The following is a 16,758-nucleotide window of genomic DNA, read 5'->3' on the forward strand; positions in this document are numbered from 1 at the left end:
TGAGTGAAGAAATCCCTCCTTATCTCAATCTTAAATGGTCTACATCTTGTACTGAGATTGTTCTTCCTATGTTCTAGATTCAACACCAAGGGGGCACATCCTGTCAATATCTACCCTGTCAATCCTTGGATTCAGAAGAAATTTACTGAAATGAGGGATTACAGAGGAGTTGGTGCTATTCACCTTAGAGCCAAGAAGCTTGAGGGGATTTGATCAAGATATATATAAAACTTATGAAAAGTTTAAATTGAATAAATAGAAAAGTGACTGCTTCATAAATATTTTGGGATAAGAAACAGAGGCAACGTGAGGAAAAATCCTTTACGCAAAGCATTGTTTGAATTTGGAATGTACTCCCTCCTTGATATTAAGGTCTATACATTTCAAAAAGAAATTTGGATAAGTACTGAAAGAAAGAGAAAGACCAGGTGTGTCGGGAGGTGGCAGGATTGACTGGATTTCTCTTGGAAAGAATTAGTACTGACTAAATTGGCTGATGATCCTCCTTCTGTGTTGTTTAAATCAGTTCTAAAGCTACTATAATGGATGTTAGTAAGGAAGATGTACTAGGAAATTTGAGGAATTTGAAGATAGATAAGTCCCCCGGGCCTGATGGGATTTATCCAAGGATTCTATGGGAAGCGAGGGAAGAAATCACAGGGCCTCTGGCGATGATCTTTTCGTCCTCACTGTCCACGGGTATAGTGCTGGAAGATGGAGAGTGGCAAATGTCATTCCCTTGTTCAAGAAAGGGAATAGGGATAACCCCGGAAATTACAGGCCAGTTAGTCTTACTTCAGTGGTGGGCAAATTAATGGAAAGGGCTCTGGGAGACAGGATTTATGATCACTTGGATAGGCACAGTTTAATTCGTGATAGTCAGCATGGATTTGTGAGGGGTAGATCATGCCTCACAAACCTTATTGAATTCTTTGAAGAGGTGACCAAACACATGGATGAAGGTAGAGCAGTGGATGTGGTGTACATGGATTTAAGTAAGGCATTTGATAAGATTCCCCATGGTAGGCTCATGCAGAAAGTAAGGAGGCATGGGATAAGCGGAAATGTGGCAGATTGGATTCAGAAGTGGCTGACCCTTAGAAGACAAAGGGTGGTAGTGGACGGAACATATTCAACGTGGTGCTCAGTACGAGTGGTGTACCACAAGCATCTGTTCTGGGTCCTCTTCTATTTGTAATTTTTGTAAATCATTTGGATATAGGAGTGGAAGGGTGGATTAGTAAGTTCGCAGATGATACGAAGGTGGGTCGAGTTGTGGATAGTGCAGAGGGCTGTTCTAGGTTACAAAGGGACATTGGTAGGATGCAGAGCTGGGCTGAGAAGTGGCAGATGGAGTTTAACCCTGAAAAGTATGAGGTGATTCATTTTGGAAGGACAAATTTGAAAGCAGAATACAGGATTAAGGGAAAGATTCTTGGCAATGTGGAGGAGCAGAGGGATCTCGGGGTTCATGTCCACAGTTCTCTCAAAGCTGCCACCCAGGTGGATAGAGTTGTTAAGAAGCTGTATGGCGTGTTAGCTTTCATTAATAGAGGGATCGAGTTCAAGAGCCGTGAAGTTATGCTCCAGCTATACAAAATCCTGGTTCGGCCACATCTGCAGTATTGTGTCCAGTTTTGGTCGCTTCATTACAGGAAAGATGTGGAAGCTTTGGAAAAGGTGCAGAGGAGATTTACCAGGATGTTGCCTAGAATGGAGGGAAGGTGTTACGAGGAAAGGTTGAGAGAGCTAGGGCTTTTCTCTTTAGAATGACGAAGGATGAGAGGTGACTTGATAGAGGTGTACAAAATGATCAAAGGGAGAGATAGAGTGGATAGCCAGAGACTTTTTCCTAGGGTGGAGGTAGCAATTACGAGACGGCATAGTTTTAAAGTGAGTGGAGGCAGATATCGGGGACACGTCAGAGGTAGGTTCTTTACTCAGAGAGTGATAGGGGCGCGGAATGCATTGCCAGAGAGGGTAGTGGAGTCGGCCTCATTAGGGGCATTTAAGCGGCTATTAGATAGGCATAAGGATGATAGTATAAGGTAGGGGTGGAGGTTAGATAGACCCTAGGTTTAGGGTAAAAGTTTGGCACAACATCGTGGGCTGGAGGGCCTGTACTATGCTGTACTGTTCTATGTTCTCTGTCCTACTTTAAGGCATCTGCTTTATCTGCTGCCTCTAGGGTGTTCTGAGTGATTGCCTGTCAAGGTGCACCAGTCCCTGGCGTTGAGCAGCCTAAATGATGGTTATAAAACTGGGAGGGTGCCATCAAGCCCCTTGAGCTTGTTCCCCTATTCAATTAAACTAATCTCAGTCCATCTCCCCATCTCCATCTGTAATCCCTAGTATACTCTGAGACAAAAGTCTGTCAGCCCCAGTTTGAATATTTTAATTGATCAACAGCTTTTGTAAGAGAGTGTTGCGCAATTCCAGAATCCTTGTGTAAAAATGTGTGACCTACTGAGCTCTAACCTTAAGTTATGCCCTTGTTCTGGAGTCCCCACCAATAATTCAATGAACTAGCAAAACCTATTTTAACCAGCTCAGTTTAATTTCTTTGTTCTTTTCTGGGATTTTTTGGCATTTGCGGCAAGGCCAACATTTATTATCCATCTCTAAATGTCCTTGAATTGAGTGGCTTGTTTGACTATTTCAGACGGCAGTTAAGAATCAGCCACATTGCTGTAGATCTAGTGATCATGAGGCAATGGTGGTATTGAGGTAAAGTCACTGGACGAATAACTCAGTGGCCCGGGCTAATGCTGTGGGGACATGGATTTAAGTTCCATAATTTGCTGTGGTGGGATTTGAACCAGAGTGTTAGACTGAGGATTAGATTGCTAGCTCAGTAATATTGTCACTACTCCACCATCTCCCCTAGATCCCTTCTTGGTCAATTCAGAATGGCAGTTGAGCCTAGATTTTGCAACTTGGCCCCGATGTTTAATCCATTCATCTGTTTCACAGATTTGTTAGGGTAGATCCTGACAATGAAAGCAAATAATGTGAATGCTGGAAATCTGAATTAAAAGCAGAAATTGCTGAAGAAACTTGGCAGGTCTGGCAGAAACAGAGTTAATGTTTTGAATCTAGTATTAAGAGTCTTACTCGGATGAGGAGAAATGTCTTGATTCAGTGGTCTGGGAATCATTGAATTCTCTACTGCTGAGAGCTGTGGAGGCCCAGTCATCGAGTATGGTTTATAGATTTCTAGGAAGTAAGGAGTATGGAGATGGTGCAGGAATGTGGATTGCGGTAGATGATCAGCCATTTTCTTACTGAATGGTACAGCTGACTGAAAGGGCTGAATGGCCTGTTCTCGCTCCCGTTCTTATTTTCTTCACCATTTGCAGGGTTCTTAAAAGGCTTGTCCCAAATTCATGGTCACAACCTTTCAGACAAATAGGTGCACAAATACTTGGATTTTGACACACACACTCTCTTACTCTTTCAGGCCATCTTGCTTGCCCATGATATCAGAGATCGAGAGCGTGGAGGACGAGCTCAGATTGGCATCATTGATGGAGACCAAGAAGATGAACATCCTGAGCTGATGAAAATAATGACGGCCGTGCTTGGAGAACGGAGAGGGGAGCTGAAGGATCCTGCCCCTGATGAGAGAGCTGACCAGCTCCAGAAAGCCAATATCAGGCTTTACCAGTAAGTTCAAGAATAATCAACCAAGAAGGGACTGAAGCACAACTACTTCACCAGCGACTATCCTGGAAGTTCTTATGGACATTAAGACTGTCAGGGCAGTGTCCTAAATATCCAAGAATACATATCCTATCAATAGGACGGGCAGATGGGCAGAGAGTGTAGGGTTGTCTTGAATAAGAAATGAAACTAAACTGATAACAAGAAATGATATAGTTAGGTGGCATAGATCTGTGTAGGTTGAGTTGAGGAACTGAAAAGGAAAGAAGACCCTGATGGGATGTGTGTATTGCGTTGCAACAGTAGTCGGGCTACGGGAAAGGAAATGATTCAGGAGATAGAAAAGGCATGTAAGAAGGACCCGAGTACAATAATCACACGGGACTTCAATACACAGATAAACTGGGAAAATCAAGATTGTAGTGAAAAACAAGAAAAGGAATTTGTGGAATGTCTATGGGGTGGTTATTTGGTGCAGCTTGTGGTAGAGCCCACAAAGGAACGGGCAAGTCTGCATTTGATGATGTGTGATGAGGCAGACTTTGATTAGGGAGTTGAAGATGAAGGAACCCCTAGGGAGAGTAACCATAATATGATAAAATTCACCTTGCAGTTTGAGAGGGAGAAGCTGGAATCAGATGTAACGGTATCACAGTTGAGTGAAGGTATCTAGAAAGACATGAGGGAGGAACTGGCCAGAGTTGATTGGAAGGGGAGTCTAGCAAGGAAGACATTGGAGCAGCAATGACAGGGGTTTCTGAGGGTAATGCGGGAGGAACAGTGGAAATTCATCCGAAGGAAGAAAAAACATATTAAGGGGGAAAGACAAGGCAACCATGACTGACAAGGGAAGTCAGGGACAGTGTAAAAGCAAAAGAAAAAGTATACAATGTAGTGAAGTTTAATGGGAAGCCAGAGTATTGAGGAGCCTTTAAAAACCAGCAGGAACAACAAATCAAGTAATGATGGGGGAAAAGATAAAATATAAGGGCAAGCTAGCTGGTAATATAAAAGGAGATTGCAGGAGTGTTTTTAAATATCTAAAACGGTAATGGAAGAGGCAAGAGTAGACATTGGACTACTAGAAAATGAGGCTGGGGAACAAAGAAATGGCGGAGGAACTGAATGGGTACTTTACATCAGTCTTCATGATGGAGGACACCAACAACACACCAGAACTTCAAGAGAGTCAGGGGACAGAGGTGAGTGTAGTGGCCATCACGAAGAATGTGCTGGGGAAGCTGAAGGGTCTGAAGGTGATAAATTATCTGGACTGGGTGGACTATACCCCAGAGTTCTGAAGGAGATAGCTGAGGAGATTGTAGATGCATTGATGTTGATCTTTAAGAAATCACTCGAGCCAGGAATGGTCCTAGACGACTGGAAAATGGCTAATGTATCACCCCTGTTTAAAAAGGAGGGAGGCAAAAGATAGGAAATTATAGGCCAGTTAGCCTGTTCTCAGTTGTTGGTAATATTTTAGAGTCCATTGTTAAAGATGAGATTGCGGAGAACTTGGAAGTGGTAAAATAGGGCTGAGTTAGCATGCCTTCGTCGGGGGAAGATCATGCCTGACAAATGTGTTAGAATTCTTTGAGGAGGTAATGAGCAAGTTAGACAAAGGAGAACCAGTGGATGTGATCTATTGGATTTTCAGAAGACCTTTGACAAGGTGCAACACAGGAGGCAGCTGAATAAGATAAAAACCCATGCTGTTAGGGGCAAGGTATGGCATAGGTGGATGATCAGCTGACTGGAAGAAGGCAGAGAGTGGAGATAAAGATGTCTTTTTCAGGGTGGCAGCCAGTGATTAGTAGAGTTCGGTAGGAATCAGTGTTGGAACCACAACTATTCATATTATATGTCAACAATCCAGATGAAGGAGCTGAGGGCATTATTGCTAAATTTACAGATTACCCAAAGTTAGGTGGAGGGACAGGTAGTGTTCAGGAAGCTGGGAGACTGCAGAAGGACTTGGACGGGCTAGAAGACTGGGCAAAGCAGTGGCAGATGGCATACAGTTGGTAAAGTGTGAGGTTATGCACTTTGGTAGGAAGAATAGAATGGTAGAGTATTTTCTTCTAAATGTGAAAGTCTTCAGAAATCTGGGAGTCCAGGTTCAGGATTCTCTTAAAGTTAACGTAAGGTTTAATTGGCAGTTGGGAAGGCAAATGCAATGTTAGCATTCATTTTAAGAGGGCTAGAATACAACAACTAGGATGTACTGCTAAAGCTGTATATAGCTCTGGTCAGACTACATTTGGAATATTGAGAGAGGTTTTGCGCCCTGTTTCTAAGGAAGGATGTGCTGGCATTGGAGGAGGTCCAGAGGAGATTTACAAGAATGATCCCAGGGATAAAGGTGTTGTCATATAAGGAGCAGTTGAGGTCTCTGTGCCTGTACTGGATGGAGTTTAGAAGGATGAGTTGGGGGATCTTATTAGCACAGAATACTGAGAGGCCTGGATAGAGTGGATGTGAAGATGATGTTTCCATGGTAGGAGAGGCCAGGACCCAAGGGTCAGCCTCAGAATGAGGCATAACCTCTTTAGGACTGAGATGAGGAGCAATTTCTTCAGCCAGAGAGTGGTGAATCTGTGGAACTCTTTGCTGCAGAAGGCGATAGAGGCCATGTCGTTGAGTGGATTTTAAGACAGAGATAGATAGGTTCTTGAATAGTATTGGGATCAAGGGTTAAGGGGAGAAGGCAGGAGAACGAGGTTGAGAAACATATCAGCCATGATCAAACAGTGGAACAGACTCAATGGGCCAAATGACTTAATTCTACCCCTATATCTTATGGTTTCCCTTAGAAAAGACTTGAGGATCCAGACAGAGTAGTTAGGGAGAAACTGTTCCCTTGTAAAAGGTTTGAGAATGAGAGGACACAGATTTAAAGTTATTGGTAAAAGAGAAAAAGGTGACATGAGGAAAAGCTTTCTTATGCTGCAGTTGGTTATGGTCTGGCATTCACTGATTAAACCAGGTGGAGGCAGATTAAATCAAGGCATTGAAGGATTTAGACTGTTATCAGAAAAGGAAGAATCTGCAAGGTTATGGAGAGAAGTTGGGAAAATGTCACTAAATGAATTGGTATTTGAGACAGTTGCTGTAGATTCGGTAGTCTGAATGGCCTCCTTCTGCACTATAACAATTCTGTGGTGGTTAGTTAATCCCAATGAATCTGTGACAGGCCCTGAAATAGATCTGGAATTGGGTGTGGCAATATCATGATTGCATTATGTGAACCTGAGGCCTGAATTAATGATTTGGAGATGTCATTTAAAATATCACCAGGCAGCTGGAGAATTTACATTTGGTTGTAAATATATAAACAAGGAAGCAGAGTAAGCTTTTCCACCCTTTGAGCCTGCTCCGCCATTCAGTAAGATCATGCCTGATCTGACTTCAACCTCAACTGTATCTTCCTGCATGTCTCAGAAAATCTTTCAATGCTGGGTAATCAAGAATCTAATAACTAAGTTAACCAACTAAATCTGGTAATTAAAAACAGGATCAGTAATAGTAATGATAGAAATGTCGTATTGTTATAAAACCTCAACTGATTCACTAATGTCCTTCATTGAAGGAAATCAGATGCCCTTAACTGCCTGTGAAATGGCCTTGCAAGTCTCTAGGGCAGTTGACTATCACCTTCTAAAGAGCAATTAGGATTGTTCAATAAATGCTGGCCCACCCAGCAATGCCTACCTCTCGTGCACAAATAAGAAAGGAAGAGAAAAATCCCCAATTTTGGAGTTTTGGGAGCATTAGTCAGCTTGTTCCTTTAGAAGATTCTACATACCACTTGTCACATCTCAACTCAGTTCTTAACTAAGAAAAACTTAAATTCATTTTACACCTTGACCTTCATCAGAATGTCTCACCTTGTTTTGCAGTCAATTAATTTCTTTTGAGTACACTGTTGTAAAGTAGAAAATACGTCAAGGTTCCACATGGCAAGATCTCAGAAAGAGCAGTGAGACATTTGATTGGATGTGGGTGTCAATAGCAAGGCCAGCGTTTGTTGCCAATTCCTTATTTCCCTGAATTGAGTGGCTTACTAGACCATTTTAGAGGGCAGTTAAGGGCCTGCCTCATTGCTGTAGATCTAGAGTCCCATATAGGTCAGATGAGGTAAGAATGGCAGATTTCCTTCCCTAAAGGACAGTAGTGAAATAAATGTTTTTTTTTAATGAGAATTGGTAATAGTTCCATTGTCACCATCATTGAGGCTTGATAATAATTCCAGAGTTTTGATTAACTGAACTTAAAATTCCAACAGCTGCTGTGGTGAGATTTGAACCTTTTTGCTTCCAGACTATTAGACTGGACCTCAGGATTACTAGACCAGTGAAATTACCACTATGCACCATCTCCCCAAGCTACTGGAGATTTGTTCTGTTAGTGATTTTGGTTGAGGGGCAGACAATGACCAGGACATGATGAGACATGGATCTCTACTTTTCTTTTTTGGAACAGCAGGTATAGGATCTTACACATCCACCTAAATAGTTAAGGACTTAGGGTTTAACATCTCATCTGAAAGACAGCATCTTCAGTACTACAGTACTCCCTCAGTACTTCATGAAGTATTGGCCTAGATATTTGTGCTCAGGTTTCCAGAGTGCTACATGAACCTTCTGACTCAGAAGTGAGAGCAGTATCAACTGTGCCATAGGTTTAGGCTGTCTTTGAACTCTTATTCCACAGGTAAAAGGTCAATGAGTCAATTACCTTCCCCTAGGCCAACTCAATCACTTAGTTTCTGATGAAGGGTCTAGGCCTGAAACATCAGCCTTTTTGCTCCTATGATGCTGCTTGGCCTGCTGTGTTCATCCAGCTCTGCACCTTGTTGTCTCACTTAGTTTTCCTGATGGGTCGAAAAGAATCTTACCAGTCAAGACATCCATGGGGTTTAGTTCAATTAAGCCTGAGTCAGGATGAAAGCTCAGATGATCTTCAGGGTTAGTAACTCCCTTTAAATCCATTTCTTGCGCTGATTGCTCACTCAACCCGTCTGAAAAGGGAATCAGTGGTTATGTGGAAAATTCTAGAAAGTGGACATAAGGAATGTTAGATCAGCCATGATCCTATTTAATGACGGAACAGGCTCAAGGGACTGAATGGCCTGCTCCTGTTCCTATTTCTTATTGTTTTATGGAATGTAACTTTTAGCCCTCTCTGCTGTTTTCTCTCCGCAGTGTTTCAGATGCTACAGGAAGTCTGATGGTACAGGAAATGGCCACACGACCTCTGACTCAGGATCTCCTGAAACATGAGGTAAGTCAAAAAACTTGACTCTTATTAAGTATCTTCAAACCGGGCCCTGTGACAAGATAGAGAGCATTCAAAACATCTAGCTTATCAATTAACCTCAGCAACCAACTTCCTCAAGTCTGTCTGGGAGGGTAACATATTCCTGATCCCAGACTCCAGATGGCCATTCACAGTATTAGGTTCTTGGTAATCATTCCCCAATCCCAGATTCACTTTCTGATTGATCATTCAGAATTCCAGACTTTGGGAATTATTTACTGATTCTAGTGTCGAGTTAACCATTCCCAATCCAGATTCCAGGTGATGACTTCCAAATCCTAGATTCCAGCTAACGAATTCCTGATCCTGGACACCAGGTGACACTTTCTGAATCCCAACACAAGGTGGCGAATTTGATCCTGGACTCCTGTTATGTTCCAGATACCGGGCAGCAAGTGACCATTCCTGTCACTGGACTAGTAATCCAGAACCTTAGGCTAATATTCTGAAGAAATGAATTTGAATCACATCACGGGAAATAGTGAAATTGAATGCAGTATAAAGCCGGTCTAGTAGGGCCACGTAACCATGGTTTATTGTTGTAAAAAACCCACCTGATTCACTAAAGTCCTTTTTGGAAATCTGTCCTTGCTTGATCAATTCTACATCTGACTACATAACCACAGCCATGTGTTTGGACCTTAAATGCTCTCTGGAAAGTTACTGATGGTATTAAATGGCAGACTCACTAGAAATGACCATATCACATGAATGAATAATACAACCAGTAGAAGGGCAGAGGAAACATAACAAAAACGCCTTGAAAGCTTCCCTAAATAATGCAACATCCCCACTGTCACATGTGAATTGCTTGCCATAGAAGTAAGCTGGTCTCGTAGGGCCATGTAACCATTGTTTACTGCTGTAAAAAACCCACCTGATTCACTAAAGTCCTTTTTTGGAAATCTGTTTAATACATCCTCATCAGTGGTGTGACCCTTTCATCTTAGAACATAGAACAGTACAGCACAGTACAGGCCCTTCGGCCCATGATGTTGTGCCGAACCAAATTCTAAATTCTATGTCTGGTACTACCTCTTTCACTAACACCTGAAGAAGGAGTGAGGCTCCGAAAGCTTGTGTTTTCAAATGAACCTGTTGGACTATAACCTAGTGTTGTGTGATTTCTGATCTTGTCCACCCCAGTCCAACACCGGCACCTCCACATCCTAGAACACCCAAACTAGAAAAGCAGCATTCTAAGTGCCAATCACTTTGAATGTTTCTGAATGGAGCAGGTGGAGGCCAAGTGCAAGCCACAGAAAGAGTGCACAGATCCCAGAGCGTCCCATCCACCCATCTCATTAAACAGGTGCAGAGTCGTGATGCTTCAGAATTGTGCCCCCATTTTGTATTGTCTTTCAATATTCTTCCTGCCAAAGTGCATCACTTCACGCTTCTCTGCACTGAAACTCATTTTCCACTTATCTGCCCACTCCATCAAAGTATTTATGTCCTTTTGCAGTTCCACACTGTCATCGTCACAGTTTCCAATTTCTCCAAGTTTCATGTCATTTGTAAACTTTGAAATTGTTCACTGCACACCAAGATCTATATCATTAATATATATCAAGAAAGGGAGGGTTTCCAATACCAACTCCTGGAGAGCTCCAGAATAAACCATCCTCCAGCATGAAAAATATCCATTGACTGTTGCTCTTTGTTTCCTTTCACTCAGCTAATTTTGTATACATCTTGCTACTGAACCTTTTATTCAATGACCTATAATTTTCCTCATGTCTATTGTGTGGCACAGTATCAAATGCCTTCTGAAAGTCCATGTGCACTACATCAACAGCATTACCTTTTAGAAATCCATGCTGACTCTTCCTAAACAACCACCTTGTTTCCAAATGACTGTTCAGTCTATTCTGAATAATTGTCTCTAGAAGCTTCCCCAACACTGAAGTTAAACTGAATGGTCTGTATTTGCTGGACTTATCCTTACAATCTTTCTTGAACAGGGCTGTAATGTTTATCATTTTCCAGTCTTCTGGTAAGTGGCTATTGTGCTAATTAATATGCAAAAGCATTCCAAAAAAAATGATGAGGAATACAATTTTATTTTATGGCCCAATAATTGTCAATTCAGAGTAGTCACAGGAAATTGATCTGCAATCTACTGAAAACTTAGCAACCCTAAGCAGTGAAGCACTATAAAGAAATGGTTTATCTCTATGACAGTGGAAAACAGAACTTTGCCTCCCTGGAACCTGAATGTAACTTAGTTGTAAAGAGTTCTCTAATGAATTTGATATGCAAAGGAGATTTACTAAATGTCTACCAGGGATGAGGCACTTCAGTTAAATGGAGACACAAGATGGTTCTCCTTGGAGAAGAGAAGGTTGAAAGGATATTTGGTAGAGGTGTTCAAAATCGTAATGGAATTTTGACAGAATTTCTTCTATTTTACGCTTTCTGTTGGCAGAAGGTATAAGAAACAGGAATAGCCATTTCCTTTCCGTACGATCATGGCTGATGTTCAGACTCATCACTTTCCTGTTGAATTACCTTTTTCCCTTGATTCCCAGGGAGAGCTAATAAATGTCCATCTCAAATCTGAAGATTGTCAGTGACTGAACATCCACAACTCTAGTCTGTGCAAGAGAATTCTGAAGTTACTTCAACCCTATTGGAAACCCTGAATGTATTGAAGAACAAAGAACTGTACAGGAACAAAAACAAAGTTGCTGGAAAAGCTCAGCAGGTCCGGCAGCATCTGTGAAGGAAAAAACAGAGTTAACATTTTGGGTCCAGTGACGCTTCCTCAGAACAGCATTTTTTACAGCATCCGCAGTTCTTTTGGTTTTTAAAGAACTGTACAGCACAGGAACAGGCCCTTTGACCCATCAAGACTGCCCTGACAATTGATGCGTTTCTAAATCAAAAACCTTTTGCCTCGACACCGTCCATGTCCCTCTATTCATTGTATATTTATGTGTCTGTCATGATGCCATTTAAACATTGCTATTGTATCTAACTCCACTACCACCTCTGACAGCACATTCTGGACAATCTGTAAAGAAAACTGCCTCTCACATCTTCTTTAAATGTATCTCCTTTTACCTTAAAAACCTATGTCCCCTGGGGAAAAGACTCTGATTATCCATTCTATCTGTGCCTTTTGTAATTCTGTAAACTTCGATCAGGTCGCCTCTCATCCTTTGCCATTCAAGTGTAAACAAACCAAGTTGGTCCAATCTCTCCTCACATCTAATACCCTTCAAACCAGGCAACATCGTGGTAAACCATTTCTGTACCCTCTCCAAAGCCTCCATAATCCTTCAGGAAGTGTGATGATCAGAACCGTGCACAATATTCCAAATGTGGCCTAACTAAAATTCAATAATAGCTTCAACATGACTTGCCAATTTTTACATTCTGTGCCCAAAGCAATGAAAGCAAACATATCATATGTCTTATAAAAACCGAAAGAACTGCGGATGCTGTAAATTAGGAACAAAAACAAAGCTGCTAGAGAAGCTCAGCAGGTCTGGCAGCATCTGTGAAGAAAAAATCAGAGTGAACATTTCAGGTCTGGTGACCCTTCCTCAGAACTGTTCTGAGGAAGGGTCACTGGACCCAAAACGTTAACTCTGATTTTTTCTTCACAGATACTGCCAGACCTGCTGAGCTTTTCCATCAAATTCTGTTTTTTGTTACTCTTCCACTGCTACTTGCTGTCTTCTAAGACTAAGCCAGTTTTGTATCCATTTTGTCAGCTCACCTTGGATCCCATGTGACTCACCAGCCATGAGGGACCTTGTCAAAGGCCTAGCTAAAGTCCATGTAGACAACATCCACTACCCTGCCCTCAATCAAGATTGGGAGGCATGACCTTTCTGCACAAAATCATGCTGCTTATTGCTAAGAGCCCCTATTTTTCCAAACGTGAGTAAATCTTCTCCGATAATTTCCCCACCACTGAATTAAGGCTCACCAGCCTGTAATTTTCTGGATTATCTCTGTTGCCCTCCTTAAACAAAGGAATAAGGTTGGCTTTCTTCAAGTCCTCTGGGACCTATCCTGTGACTAAAAAGGATACAAAGATTTCGTACAAGGCCCTAGCAATTTCCTTACTTGCCTGCCTCAGCCTTCTGGGATAGACCCAATCAGGTCCTGGGGACTTGTCTACGTTAATGCTTTTCAAAATATCCAACACCACTTCCTTTTTTATATTGACGTACCCTAGAATATTGACATAACCTTCCCAAGACTCAGCATCCACCATGCCCTTCTCCTTTGTGAACCCTGATCCAAAGTATTCGTTAAGGACCTCACCCACTTTCTGCGGCTCCATGCATAAATTCCCTCCTTTATCCTTGAATGCATCTACCCTTTCCCTAGCTAGCCTCTTGCTCATTATAGATGTATAAATGCCTGGGGATTTTCCTTAACCCTGTTTGCCAAAGACATTTCATAGCCCCTTTTAGCCTCCTACGTCCGTGTTTGAGTATTTTTTTTCCTCCTATATTTGTATTCTTCAAGGGCTCTATCTGTCTTCAGTTTTCTAAACCTTTATGTGTACCTCCTTTTTCTTTTTGACTAAGCTCTCAATTTTTCTTGTCACCCAAGGTTCCCAAATCCCACCATCCTTATCCTTCACTTTCACAGGAATATGTTGGTCCTGAACTCTAATTAACTGCCTTTAAAAGATTCCCACATCTAGATATATGTTTGCCCTCAAACAGCTGTCCCAAATCTATATTCCCCAATTCCTGTTTAATTTTTTGGTAGTTAGCCTTCCCCCAGTTTGGTGCTTTCACCCAACGACTCAAAGAGGGATTTAAATTATTCTGTCACCTTGAAGCAGTGACAATGATTTCATTTGCAGAGCCTCTTACTTTCATGTGCATGTTTGTTCCCTCAGTTTTGAGATATTTTGGAGACAATTGGCATCAATTCTGTTGAGTGATTTATCTGGATTCATAGGTTAATTGTTCAAGGATTTCCCATTGGTGTCATATTGACTTGTCTCTTTTTTCTCTTTGCAGGATTGCTACATTCTGGATCAAGGCGGTGCCACCATCTTTGTTTGGAAAGGGAAAGAGGCCAATAAAAACGAGAGACGGTCAGGGATGAACAGGGCCCTGGTAAGTCAAAGCACCCATTCAACTGGACTGTGTGGATGGTTGAAATTGGACTTGCCTGGGAGACTTAGGTGGAATTGGAGGAACCAGATATTGGGTATCGTCATATAGTGGATGAGATCGAGAAACCCAAAGATTGGAATGGGGCATATTATGGGAGAAGTTGGGGCACCAAATAATAGTTGGGGTGTATAATGGTTAGAATTGATAGAGCAGAATCTACTTTTAGTTTCATTCATGGAATGCAGGTGTTGCTTGCTAAGCTACCACTTATTTTAAGTTTCTAATAGCCCTTGACAAGGTGGTGCTAAGCTGCCTTTTTGAACAGCTGCAGTCTATGATATGTAGATACATCCGCAAACCTGTTAGGAAGGGAGTTCCTTGAGTCGGAAATATAATAGAAGAGATTGATGCAACAGAAGATTGGACCAGGCATATAACAGGCAGGATAAATTGCACTGGGCGAGATTGTATTTTGGTGGTACTATAACACGTACCTGATATTCACTTTCTATCAAAACGGAATGAACCAGGGGCGTAGGCTGCATATCGGATTACCAGTGAGATTCTGTTTTGTTTGTGTGTTGAACGCCAAATTCCGTTTAACTTGTTCAAAAAAAAGTGTTGCTGCCAGCTCTAATCTCCACTGCTGTGGACTCATTATAACCTCAGCTCAGCTTCCCTGTCCCTCTTCTGCTGGCAGATGACAACCACTCTTTCGACTATTGGGAGAGTGTGAGCTCAGATAGCAAATGTCAGTCCAGAAAGTGCCTATTCAGATGTGGCATTCCTTGGCACACTTTTTGGGGTCACGGTACTACAAGCTCGTACTGAGTACTGATACCTTAACCCTCAACTGTAAAGTACATAACTGGAGTCATATTCTCTTTCTGAATGACACTAGCGATCTGGCTAGGCTTCTATGACAATCTGGGAAATTGAATGGTCACCTCTAGCACATGCCTACAAATAACCAAAATTATTGAATTGAATTTAATTTTCTGCATTGCTCAGATTTGAGCTTGGAATCTCTGGGTTTCTGTTCAATGTGCTACACACTAGGCTGCCTAGTACCTTTCTTTACCCCACTCTACCCAGTCAAGGGGCAACCGAGTCACATCATGGCTCACATCAAAAAACTCCCCTGGGGATTGATTCTGGAATCATCTTGTTTGGTATGATTCAGCAAAAGCCTTAATTTCTATAACATTCATCGCAACTTCAAGACATCGCATGGCACTTTACAGCCATTGAAATAATTCTAAAGCATTTTTACTGTAATAATGTAGGAAATAAAGCAACCAAATTCCACATAGCAAATCCCACAAGCAGCAATGAGATTACAACCAAAAGATTTTTTTTCCAGTAATGTTGATTGAGGGATAAAGTTTGATCGTGACAACAGAGATCTCCTGTATCTCTTTTTGAAATAGCATCATGAGATCTCTTAGATGACACCTCCGTTTAATGTCTCAATTGGAAGCTGACAACTAATGACACTGTAGCACTCCATCAGTTCTGCACTGAATGGAGTGTCAGCTTGGATTATGTCCTCAAGCCTTTGGAGTGGGACTTGAGTACACAACCTGCCTCAGGCAAGAGTGATGTTAGGAAACACTCCTTCTCACAAGGCAAAATGGAAATTTGAAATCACCCCTCAGTTAGTTGTTTGAGGCTGTGGGAGGTGTGGATGGGCTAGGGTAGTAATTAAGTTCTTAAGGCAGAGAACTTGCTGGACAAGAATCAGAAATGATATGGTTGGGTATGTTCAGTACCATTTTTGCTGCAAACAGCCAACGCGTGCCCCTTCACCTTTTCACAACAAGCCATGTACTAGCAATACCCAACCAGCCTGTGCTTCGAAAGCTTGCATCACATGTTTAACACTTAATGTAATTCTGCAATTGGACAACATTTGCTTGATTATCCTAAATGTACAAGGAATTACACTATAATCCCCAGCCCAGCCTCCCTGTCCCTCTTCTGCTGGCAGGTAACATGCACTCCTTCAGCTGTTGGGAGCGAGCAAGTGTCAGTTCAGGACTGACAGAAGGTGCGGCCTTCTCCCTTGCACACCTTTCAGGGTCGAGGCAGCACAGGCTAGTACTGGTACCTTAATCCTCAACTTCAAAGTACAAAACTGGAGTCATATTCTCTTCCTGAATGACACTGGGGTTCTAGCTAGGCTTCTAAGAACAATGTGCGAAATTGAATGGTCAACTCCAGCACTTAGCTGCAGATGACCAGAAATGACTTATAATGTGATGCAAAGGTCTTGTTATTTGCAGACAGAAAGGGCAATTAGGAATGGGCAACAAATGCTAGGGGAGGCGGTGGCCTGGTGATCTTATTGCTGGACTGTTAATCCAGAGACGCAGGTAATGTCCCAGGGACGCAGGTTCAAATCCTGCCACGGCAGATAGTGGAATTTAAATCCAATAATAAAAACAATCAATAATGAAGAGTCTAATGATGACCATGAATCCATTATCGGTAAGACCCACCTGGCTCACTAATGTCCTTTAGGTTGGCAATAATGCTGGCCTGGCCAGTGATGCTCTCATCCCATCAATGAACAAATAAAACATCCTGTGAATGAAATTAGGTTGTATATGTGGGTGAAGGATGCTGAAAAAGGGAACAGTGCAAGAAAATGCAATTAGTCCTTTGTTTTGTGTGAAACTTA

General features: G+C 42.0%; 1 protein-coding gene across 3 annotated transcripts in view; it reads left to right on the plus strand.

The window, feature by feature from the left end:
* The window catches only part of vill (villin-like), an 89,126-nt gene that overhangs the window by 48,286 nt on the left and 24,082 nt on the right, over positions 1-16,758 (plus strand). For all 3 annotated transcript variants that reach the window (XM_048615569.1, XM_048615551.1, XM_048615558.1), the window contains exons 7-9: positions 3,461-3,666; positions 8,868-8,946; positions 13,977-14,075. In XM_048615569.1, coding sequence (XP_048471526.1) covers positions 3,461-3,666; positions 8,868-8,946; positions 13,977-14,075 — 384 coding nt within the window. The remainder of the gene's footprint in view (positions 1-3,460; positions 3,667-8,867; positions 8,947-13,976; positions 14,076-16,758) is intronic.

Source organism: Rhincodon typus, chromosome 2, assembly GCF_021869965.1.
Source record: "Rhincodon typus isolate 14 chromosome 2, sRhiTyp1.1, whole genome shotgun sequence".
Lineage (NCBI taxonomy): Eukaryota > Metazoa > Chordata > Chondrichthyes > Orectolobiformes > Rhincodontidae > Rhincodon > Rhincodon typus.